At 48.1% G+C, this 10,180-nt stretch overlaps 1 protein-coding gene across 1 annotated transcript; it reads right to left on the bottom strand.

Moving 5' to 3' along the window:
- On the bottom strand, positions 682-1,224 carry LOC110257337 (annexin-2 receptor-like). Its single transcript, XM_021077101.1, has one exon. The coding sequence runs from the start codon at positions 1,222-1,224 to the stop codon at positions 682-684; it is 543 nt and encodes a 180-aa protein (XP_020932760.1).

Genomic DNA, 10,180 nt, shown 5'->3' with positions numbered 1-10,180 from the left:
TGCATCCTGAAAGATAGTAACCTTTTTTTGATACCAGTTCACAGACAGCAATGTGCCATTAGGGTGACCATGTCCTGGCATCCAGGGGGAGGCCAGCAGTGAAGTTTTCTTATAAAGGACCTGGGATATTGAAATGGACCATAGTGAGCACTGTGATATGACGGCTGTTGTGGACAATCCAGGAACTCAAAATCCCTTTACACATAGACTTGAGACAAGTAAAAAGAATTTGGGAGGGAAATTGGGGTAAATGTTATCATCAACTCTTGAGTCTCAGTTGCAGAATCTCAAGATAGGGACTTACTTACTGGCTCAGACAGGGAAACAGACCAAGACTGAGACCAACAGCCAATATCTAGTTAGCACAAAGGTTAAGCATTACCTTGGGTATTCCTACAGACCAATGGGGAAATGGGGAGTGGATGTTAAAATGGAAGAGGGGTTCAAGCAGATATACCCTAAATTATTTTTTCAATCTTCAACTGAAAAGCACATTTGTTTTTAGACAGGGAAAAGAGAGAGTTGTTGGGATTTCGTGTCATTTATTAGGTGAGGGACAGAAAAATCCACAAAGGTCTAATGAAGACGAACTGTTACATGCTTGGGAAACCGGAGAGGTGTCTTTGTAATAACATCAGTCCTAGGAGATCTTCCGATGAAGGGATGAAGGGTCTCCAGGACCTAAAGGCAGTGGGCGAGGCAGCCCAGGGGGTTTGCCAGCCACTTCAGGGAGATCCGCCGCCACCAGCGTTGCGACGTCGGGTGGTGCCTTCCCAGGCCAAGAGGAGGGCGATGCTCCTCTGGTCGGGTCCCCGCGGTCAGAGGTCTCGGCTTCCAGCTGCTGGGCCCTGGGCGCCAGAAGACTCGCCCAGGGAAGCGCTGGGGGCGGGCGGCGGCCGCTTCTCCCCGGGGCGCCTGTGGCTGGCGGCGGGTCCCGGGCGTCGTGGGCGTGTGCGGGGCCAGCGGCTCGGCGCTCGGCCGGCAGGCGCTCTGAGCTCGGGGTCCGTGCTTCGGGCAGAATGGGCGCAGCAGCCCGCAGGGGGTCGAGAGGAGTTCCCGACTGACGTCCTGGTCGTCCCAGGAGAGCTGGCCCAGACTAGGATACAGAGGGAGCCGCCAGCCTCCGGGGTCCCCCGAGCTCAAGATTTGCAGCGCCTCTGGTTCCTGGGAGTCCTCGGCGGAATCCCAGGGCTCGCGCACGCAGCGGGGAACCGTCTGCTCCATGGCTTTGCGCAGAGAGAGGAGGAAATGTTTAAGGGGTCCTTACCTGGCGAATTTATACTTTGCCTGGCCCTTGGGGATCCAATCAGAGGGTGTGAGGGTGGGCGGTGCCATTTTCTCAGGTTGCAAATAGCTTTAGGAAGCGGGGACGTGAGGAGGTTCTGGGCAAATCCAATCTTCTTGGGTGGAGTTGGCTGAAGGTGAATCAGTTTTGTCGACTTGATAGGGTTAATTGTTGTTGTTGTTGTTGTTTGCCTGTTTGATTTTTTAGGAGTTGATGAATTTTATTCCGTTTATAGGTGTACAGCAGTCTTGCGTGTTTGTTTGTTTTAAAGAAGGATAGGTACAGAGGCTCCGACAAGACAAGCTATTTGGAAGGTTACCCTTTTGTGAAAAGTTTCCTAAGTGCCTGACACTTTCTGTGTGTGTGTGTGTTTGTTTTTGCGTTGTCTTTTTAGGGCCGCACCCGCGGCGTATGGAGGTTCCCAGGCTAGGGGTCGAATCGGAGCTGTAGCCGCTGGCCCACATCACAGCCACAGCAACACTGGATCTGAGCTGCCTCAGACCTACTGCACCACAGTTCATGGCAACGCTGGATCCTTAACCCACGGAGGGAGGACAGGGATTGAACCTGCATCCTCATGGATACCAGTTGGATTCGTTTCTACTGCACCACAACGGGAACTCCCAAGCACATTTCTCTTCACTTTTCACTTTATTTTATTTATGTATTTATGTATTTATTTAGGTATTTATTTATTTTTGTCTTTTTAGGCCCGCACCCGTTGCACATGGAGCTTCCCAGGCTAGGGGGCAAATCAGAACTGTAGCCTCCGGCCTATGCCACAGACACAGCAACACCAGATCAGAGCCACATCTGTGACATACAGCACAGCTCACAGCAATGCTGGATCTTGACTCTGAGTGAAGCCATTAAGTGAACCAGCTTCCTCCTGGATGCTTGTCAGATTCATATCCACTGAGCCACACGTTTCTATTTAAACTGCCATTTCTGGCTTGTAGAAGTGGAATTCTGGGTCAAGAGAATTCACACTGAAACATTTCATGCATAGGGCCATATTATTGCCTTTCCAAAGATCCTTTCGAATTCATTCCCAAGCTGTGCTGGGGAGTTACTACTCTAGCAACATGAAAACAAATGAAGAGTTTAATACAGGTCACCAAGTTAGTCAAAGTTCTATCTCCTTGTTCCCCTTTGATTGCTTTGATGTTATGGAGCCCTGACCTGGGCCCCAGCTCCCCTTTCAGCCACAGAAGCCCACCTCCACACCCCCCCCCCCAAATTCCGCTTGTAACCCTGACTCCACCCACTCAAATCAATTGCACAGGCAGAGAATAAGGAAACTGGTTTTAATCACATTGGAATTGACAGAGAAGCATGACAGTTCTGAATCCAGCTGCAAGAAAGTTCCTTAAGAGAGTATGGATTCCTGAAGAGAGATTTGCTCCTTGGAAAACCTGTCAGGAATCCAGGAGAGGAAGGACCTATGAGGCGTGTTCTGCACCCCAGAGACCTGGAGGCTCTTCCCCCAGCAAGGGAGCAAGGCGGGCCTAGGGGAGCAGTCCAGCCAGGCAAACGAGGGTCACCGCTGAGTTGACTTAGGCTCCAGCCCAGGACGTGGGTCGAAGGCGAAGTGTGGGCCGGGTGGCAGGCTGTGGTCCTTGCCTTGCCAAGTTCCCCTGGGTTTTCTGCAGCTTGGTTGGGGTGGCTGTCGGCCTGGGTTCCTGGAGGCGATCTGGCTGCGTGTCTAATCTGCCTGGGCTGCTGCTGGCATCTCCTGGCTGTTCAGGCCCAGCAGTGCCTTGAGGTCTGTGGCTTCGGCCTCTTCTTGAGGGGACTGCTGCTCCATCCCGGATTAGGGGTAGCCGCTGGCTCTCGGACGCGTGGGTCTCGGCAGCGTTTTGGGCAGACCTCCACTGGAGGATGGTCCGTGTGTCTGGCGCAAGCGTGTTGCAGCCTCCCACAGGCACAGTAGAGCGGGTCCTCGCAGAACTGGGGGCGCTGGCAGGAGGGGCGGCTCAGCGCAGGGAAGTTATCCAGAGCCCAGGCCCAGGCCTGTTCTCGGTTCAGGCCCGGGGGCATGTGGGGCTCTGGATGTGCCCATCTCCAGGGAGGCTCTTCCAGGGTGGGTGCGTGGCCTTCCATGGCTTCAGCCTCCTCACCAGGCAGAGACCAGGAGCCTTTCTAAGCCAAGAGGTGAAAGATTCAGCCTGGTTCTGAGAGCGCCTTTTATACTGTCTGTCTGCTGTGGGGGTGGGAGAGCTGCTTGTGCTGGTAGGTGGGGACAGAGTCTCATTTGCCTTGCAAATTGCCTCGGAGGCTCATGGGATTGAGGAGAAAACTACCTCTTTCTGGGAGGAGCTCTGGACATTGGGACTGGTTTTGGTGATTGGGTTAAAGGAGGGGGATGGGAGGAGAGGAAGGTCCCTGGGGAGAGAAGCCCAGCCCTGGTCCATCATTTCTATTCATTCTCTCTTTATATTTTTAAAAAAGTCCTCTACTCACTTGGCTAGCCTGACAAATGACACTCCACTCTCTTATAATTTAGCACACCAGTGAATCACCTGGTTTTAGAGCTGAGACTCCCCAGTGATTCATCCTTGCCAGGACACAGAGCTACTTTGGGCAGGAGCTGGATTGTGGTTCCAGGTCTTCATGCCAGCACATAGGGAAGGGAACAAGTAAAGGAGTGATTGGGTGGGAGTTCGGGAAAGGAGAGTCCCATGCCTACTCAGAGTTCTACACTCTAGTGTAGAAAAAAAAATATGTCTATTTGATGATCTGAATCAAAGAGAAACTTCATGTATAAGGTGCTTTTCTTAGGTAATGGGCAAATGCCTTGAGTTAATGCCACATTTTCAATGGTTTTCCCCCTTTTCCTTTCTTTCTTTCTTTCTCTCTTTCTTTCTCTCTTTCTTTCTTTCTTTCTTTCTTTCTTTCTTTCTTTTTTGTTATTTGCAGAACTCATATCCTTTTTAATGTAATTACCTGCATTATATTCTTAGTGGCTCCCCTTTCTGTGCTCCCTCTAATTCTATTTCAATTATTCCCATTAGAAACTATTTTATTTTTTATGTGTGTTTTGTATCAGCCAGATTTGTAATATTTTTCTTTGTGCATGTATCTTCAGTTGCTGTAATGTTATCAGGTTATATATCTCTAATTTAGCTCATTCTTAATTCATTTGTATGTTTCTAAGATTGTCAGCAGTACATTCCATCTGTTGCTTCTAATGTTGGCCTATTAACCTCTGGTGAGCCCCTGACACATTGCACCTGCCTGCTGTCCCACCGCAGACACTCACATCGCCAGTTACCCACCTTCACCACATAATAGAACCCTTGAGAGAGAATTTCTCTAGGATACATACCCATAAGCCGAAGTATGTCATTTAAAGAATGCATACACATAAATTTATTGCGAATTTCCTTATTATTCTTCAGGATGCAGGTGGCATTTACCTTCCAGCAATAATGCATGAGAATAACTGGATGCACACATACCAACAAACACTTGGAATGACCTCAGTATTCTCACATTTCCCAGGGGGTCTTGCAAGTCTGAAAAGAGCAGCCTTGGTATTTGTACCAAATTTAATGTCTCTTGGTCTCTGACAGTATCTCTTTTGAGAACTGCTTTGTGGCTATCTGGTTCTAGAGTCCTTCCTGAAATTCAGGCAAAATCTGTCTTCATTATCCCCTCAAGTTCCAAGTTATCTTTTATCTCCTAATCGATCATTTTATGCTTATACTATTTGAGTTATTCCATTATCTATTCCTTCAAATCGTAAAAAGAAATACAGGAAAAACTATAATTAACTGAATCACTTTGCTGTATGGCAGAAAGTAACATAACATTGTAAATCAACTGTACTTCAATAAAATACATTTTAAAAAAATGGGGCCATCACATTCAACATTATAGTTACTTACTGTAGTCTCTTCTTTTCGTTTTTGGCCACCCCAATGGCATCACAAGTTCCTGGGCCAGGGATGTAACTTACACCGCATCAGTGACCCGAGCTGCTACAGTGTCAGTGCCAAGTCCTTAACCCTGTGAGCCGCCAGAGAACTCCTACAATCCTTTTAATAGTCTTAGAAAAATTAATCTAAATTCCCTTAATAATCTATGTAAATATTAAAATTTTTCTTTTGGTGTGGTCTTCAGGATACTTTGAGAAGGTTTGTTTTGTACTGATCATGATTTTAGGTGAGACCATAAGATTAAAAGATGAAAAAAATCTCTCTCAATCTTTCCCCTTGAAATTTTACATCTTTCTTTTATGTCATTCCATCACAATTTAAATAAACCATTTTAATAAAGGAATTTGAACGTCTTTGGTATGTGTTTTTAACCCAGGGATCCTGGGAGGGAGCAAGGAGCCACTCTGTTTCCTGCTAGGCCCTGAAGTAGCTCAGGGATTGGGGTACCTGGAGTTTGGTGTGATGAGGGGCTGAGTCCAGTGGTGGAGTGAATGTGGAGGATGGAAAGGACCTTGAAATTAAAGACCAAGGGGCAGTTTCGTAGCTAGAACAAGAGGGAAAATTAACTGAGAGAAAGATTTCATGCTTAATCTGATTCCTTCCTTACCCTACTCATACCCCAAGATTTGCCCAGATTTAAAGGCTGACTTTGCTTGGGACCTCGCAATAGAGCTCCTTTGCCATTGGCCTTCTGGAAACACCTCACCCTGCACACTGCCCACCAGAGGGAGGGAAGGTTTTTCTCTAAGTCCATGCTAGTCTGACCTAAGGGTCACTAAGGAGGAAAAGATTTTCCTGCTCATTCTCCAGCCCAATTATTGGAAACAACTCATCAAACAGCAGGGCACATGCAGTAGTGTTCACGGAGGAAATGAAGATGTCACGTAGGCTATCAAATGTCCTGGAGTGTCACTTTCAAGAGGAGGTTTTAAGCACAATGACTGAGTCTGGCACTCCCTGTCTGGCTCTTTTCTCCTTCTTGCTTGGCCAAAGAAGGAAACTTTGTGGCCATTTGCCCCCTGCAGAGGCCCAGTTGGCAAGGAACACAGAGTAGCTCCTAGGCTACCTCAGTAAGGAACTTAAACTTCATCGGAAACAAGTAAAATTTACTTATACAGTTTGTTGAAAGCAAAATACCATTCATACTGCTTAAATTTCTTTTTTTAAAAAAAGTTTATTAAATGAGGTTGTTGCTCCTAAAAACTAAAAAATGCAGAAATGAAAACAAGGGCCTGTTTCTTTCATTTTTCTTTACAAATTCATTAGACATTGTGGGAGTTCCTGTCGTGGTACAGTGGTTAACAAATCCAACTAGGAACCGTGAGGTTGCGGGTTCGATCCCTGGTTGCTCAGTGATTAAGGACCCGGCGTTGCCGTGAGCTGTGGTGTAGGTCACAGACGCGGCTTGGATCCCGCGTTGCTGTGGCTGTGGCTGAGGCCGGCAGCTACAGCTCCGATTCCACCCCTAGCCTGGGAACCTCCATATGCCGTGGGAGTGGCCCTAGAAAAGGCAAAAAGACAAAAAAAAAAAAAAAAAAAAAAAATTCATGCATATGGCCATATTGCCTTTCCAAAGATCCTTTCGAATTCATTCCCAAGCTGTGCTGGGGAGTTACTACTTTAGCAACATGAAAACAAATGAAGAGTTTAATACAGGTCACTAAGCTAGTCAAAGTTCTATCTCCTTGTTCCCCTTTGATTGCTTTGATGTTATGGAGCCCTGACCTGGGCCCCAGCTCCCCTTTCAGCCACAGAAGCCCACCTAGACCTCCCCCACCAATACTGCTTTGAATCCTGACTCCACCCACCCAAATCAATTGCACAGGCAGAGAATAAGGAAACTGGCTTTAATCACATTGGAATCAACAGAGAAGCAAGACGATTCTGAGTACACCTATTCAGTAAAGGATACTTGCTGGGATTTGGTTAGAGCCTGAGGGAGCTAGAACATCTGAGCCTGAGAAATACTGAACTTCTGGGTGAGTTGGGGGAGGGTGAGGAGAATGCCGCGGAGGTGGTGGCAGAGGTGGTGACAGAGTCGCGTGCAGATGCCAAGAGGGCCCCTCAGACGGACTTGGGGCCAAAAGGGGCCCTGTGACCCCCCCCCCCCAGTGGGGTTTATGGCTGTGCTGGGTCCCAGGCAGCCACCTGATCTGCAGTATTCGGCTTCCCTGGGGCTGAAGTTGGAGTAGACAGGAACCTACAGGTCAATTCCCAGGCAGACCAGTCTGGGGAAAGTCCAAACACTCATGGCACAGAGAAAGCCTCTCAGTCTGTACATTTCCTACCCCCAACCACCACCAACCACACACACACACACACACACACACACACACACACACACACACACACACACACAGAGTTGTCCCATCTTAGAGGACGGGAAGCATTCCCCTGGGCCTCTGCTCAGTCCCTGCAGAGCCCTGGGTCCAGACCCAGTCTCTCCACAGTACAAGGAGGGCAGCGACCAGGCTCCCTCCTCTTGCTTGCCAACAGGCAAACTTGCAGCAAGACAGGTGACTGTCCAAACTGTCACTCTCCTGCGTGGCGAAACAGGCGTCTGGGTGAGGAGAGAGAGGAGCATAAAGCAGTCCTCTGGTCCAGGACCTCTAGGGCCTCAGAAAAAGGTGCTGCAGGGAACCGTCAGTGCACGTTGCACGTTGCTTCAGAAAGCCAGGTCTGGGGAGAAGAAACACCTGCATATGCCCTTCTTGAATGACATCCAGTAAACCCAAGTGGAGTGTGGTCTTGGCCAGGTCTGATTGTTTGGGTTGTTGCTAGCATTAGACGGTTCCAGCAAGTTTAGTTGCATTTTAATGACGTCTGCCCTTTCTCTGTTCAGCCTGTGGCTGGAGCGTATGTTCTGTGGCTTCACTCCTTCTCCACTCCACAGACTTACTAAGCACCAAAATTATGCTCAAGCACCAATATGTGTACATGGCCCTGGATCAACCAGCAGACATGGGTTCTGCCATAAAGTGCCTGACACTTTCGTGGGTGGAACAGACAATAAACACGTCAACTAATAAGTTTCATAAGGCTGTTTTTATTATCAGTACTCTCGAGAGAGGTTATAATTTTGGTGGTGGTGGTGGTGGCGGTGGCATGGGGTGGTGGGCACATTCGAGAATACAGAAGTTTCCACACCAGGGATGGAATCCCATCTCAGCTGCGACTTACACCACAGCTGTGGCAACGCCAGATACTTCACCCGCTGTGCCACAGTGGGAACTCCAAAAATGATGCTATGTTAACTCCAAAGGAGGTAACTGGGACAGCGCCCCTCCTGTACTGAAGAGTCAAAATTCAATTGCCAGAGCTATGGGGCTGTCCTTTCAACTGAGAGCTGAATCGTGTGGTGGGAAATCATAACACTTTAGAGGAGGAGTCATCAGCAAGAGAGAACATCCAATTTAAGAGCTCATCCTAGAACAAGGTGAACGCAGTCATGGACAGAGAAGGCAAATGGCTGGCTTTCTGTGGCCCAAGTATCTGGACCACAGCAATCTCCGAGTCCTGTGTTCAAGAGCACCTGCCGGCGTCAGACTACCCTTGACAGATAATTTGGATGAAAGACTGAAGTTTTGAGTTAGTTCTGATGGAATGGTTTGATTCCAGACTCTAGGATTGCTCAAATACAGGATACTGACCTAACAAATGGTGAGCTTGACCAAATCCGTAGCCAAGGGAGCCACAGGAGATACCCAAGTGATTAATTTGAAAGTGTGTTCACATTTCTTCCTCACTCTGTCAGCCTCTATGACCCCACACATCTGTGGAGTTATTTAGTTTTTAGGTTATGACACTATTTTTTTCCTCCCGTGGTAGATCCAAAATAGAGTGTAAGAGAAAAATACTACAAGTGATCTTTCCAGCTTTTCCAAGACACTAGAGACCCATGGAATTTTGATTTCAACACAACTGTAATTTGGAGGTCCTCTCCAAATTTAAAATGAATTTAAAAGAGCTGTAAACAGAAGATCCTCTAAAACATCATCTCCCATCTTAGTGGCTTCTGTCTACGGAAGTTGAGAGGAACAGATGCCACAATTTTCACAGTTTGGAGGGCCAGGCGTGTCATTTGGGGCGCTGATCAGTAGGTCTTTGCCTGGAGCATGGGGCTCCCCACTGGGACCCATCTCTCCTCTGTACACTATAGCCAGGCGGGCACCTTCTTCTCTTTACAAGGCAGATGTCCACTTTGTTCACACCTGCGCAGACCTATCTCTGCTCCTTGGCACAGCAGTGCTGCAGCCAGCTCTTGGGGGCCACCACTGAAGTGCGCCCCCCACATCACTTGCCAGCGAGCTGTTCCTGCTCACAGGATCCATCATCTACAGACTTAGAGCCCACTTACAGAGGGGCTTGAGATTTCTGGTCTCCAGAGCGTGCCCATTGTGGTTTCTAAATAAGGGTCTACATTTCCTAAGGTAAATGTATTTCCCTCTTGGTTCTGCGGATGAAAAGTCATGTCATACTCAAGCTAGGGAGAAAAAGGAGATTGTTTTCGTTGAGTCCAACTGAGGATTATAACCCAGGAGACAGGCAGACTCTCAGAAGCTCTGAGGACGGTTCCACCTGTCAGGAGCTAGCGATGTAGTCTTACACATTTTGGGGGCAAAGAATCATGCATCATATTGACAAGTTCACCTTACACATAAAGTTCATCAGAGGTGTTTTGGTTGGGCTGTGCATGTTCAGAGCGAGCCTTTAGGTCAGGGTGACACCCCCCCTCCCGTAGGGGATGAGAAAGAACTACTAACCTTAAAAAGGACAATGCTAGTGTCAGAAGAAAGGGATCATCTTCCTTAAAGGCTGATTGCCTCCTCCTGCCTTGAGGAGGTCTCCTTAATGTATCGTGCAGAGGCACATGGCCCCTCGGGAAAGGCCCATGACCGGTGGGGACACGTTATGTCTGTTTTGTTTCTGACTTATTCTGATGGCCCTGCCATGG

Source organism: Sus scrofa, chromosome 16, assembly GCF_000003025.6.
Source record: "Sus scrofa isolate TJ Tabasco breed Duroc chromosome 16, Sscrofa11.1, whole genome shotgun sequence".
Taxonomy (NCBI): domain Eukaryota; kingdom Metazoa; phylum Chordata; class Mammalia; order Artiodactyla; family Suidae; genus Sus; species Sus scrofa.
This window is presented reverse-complemented; position numbering and strand designations above follow the sequence as displayed.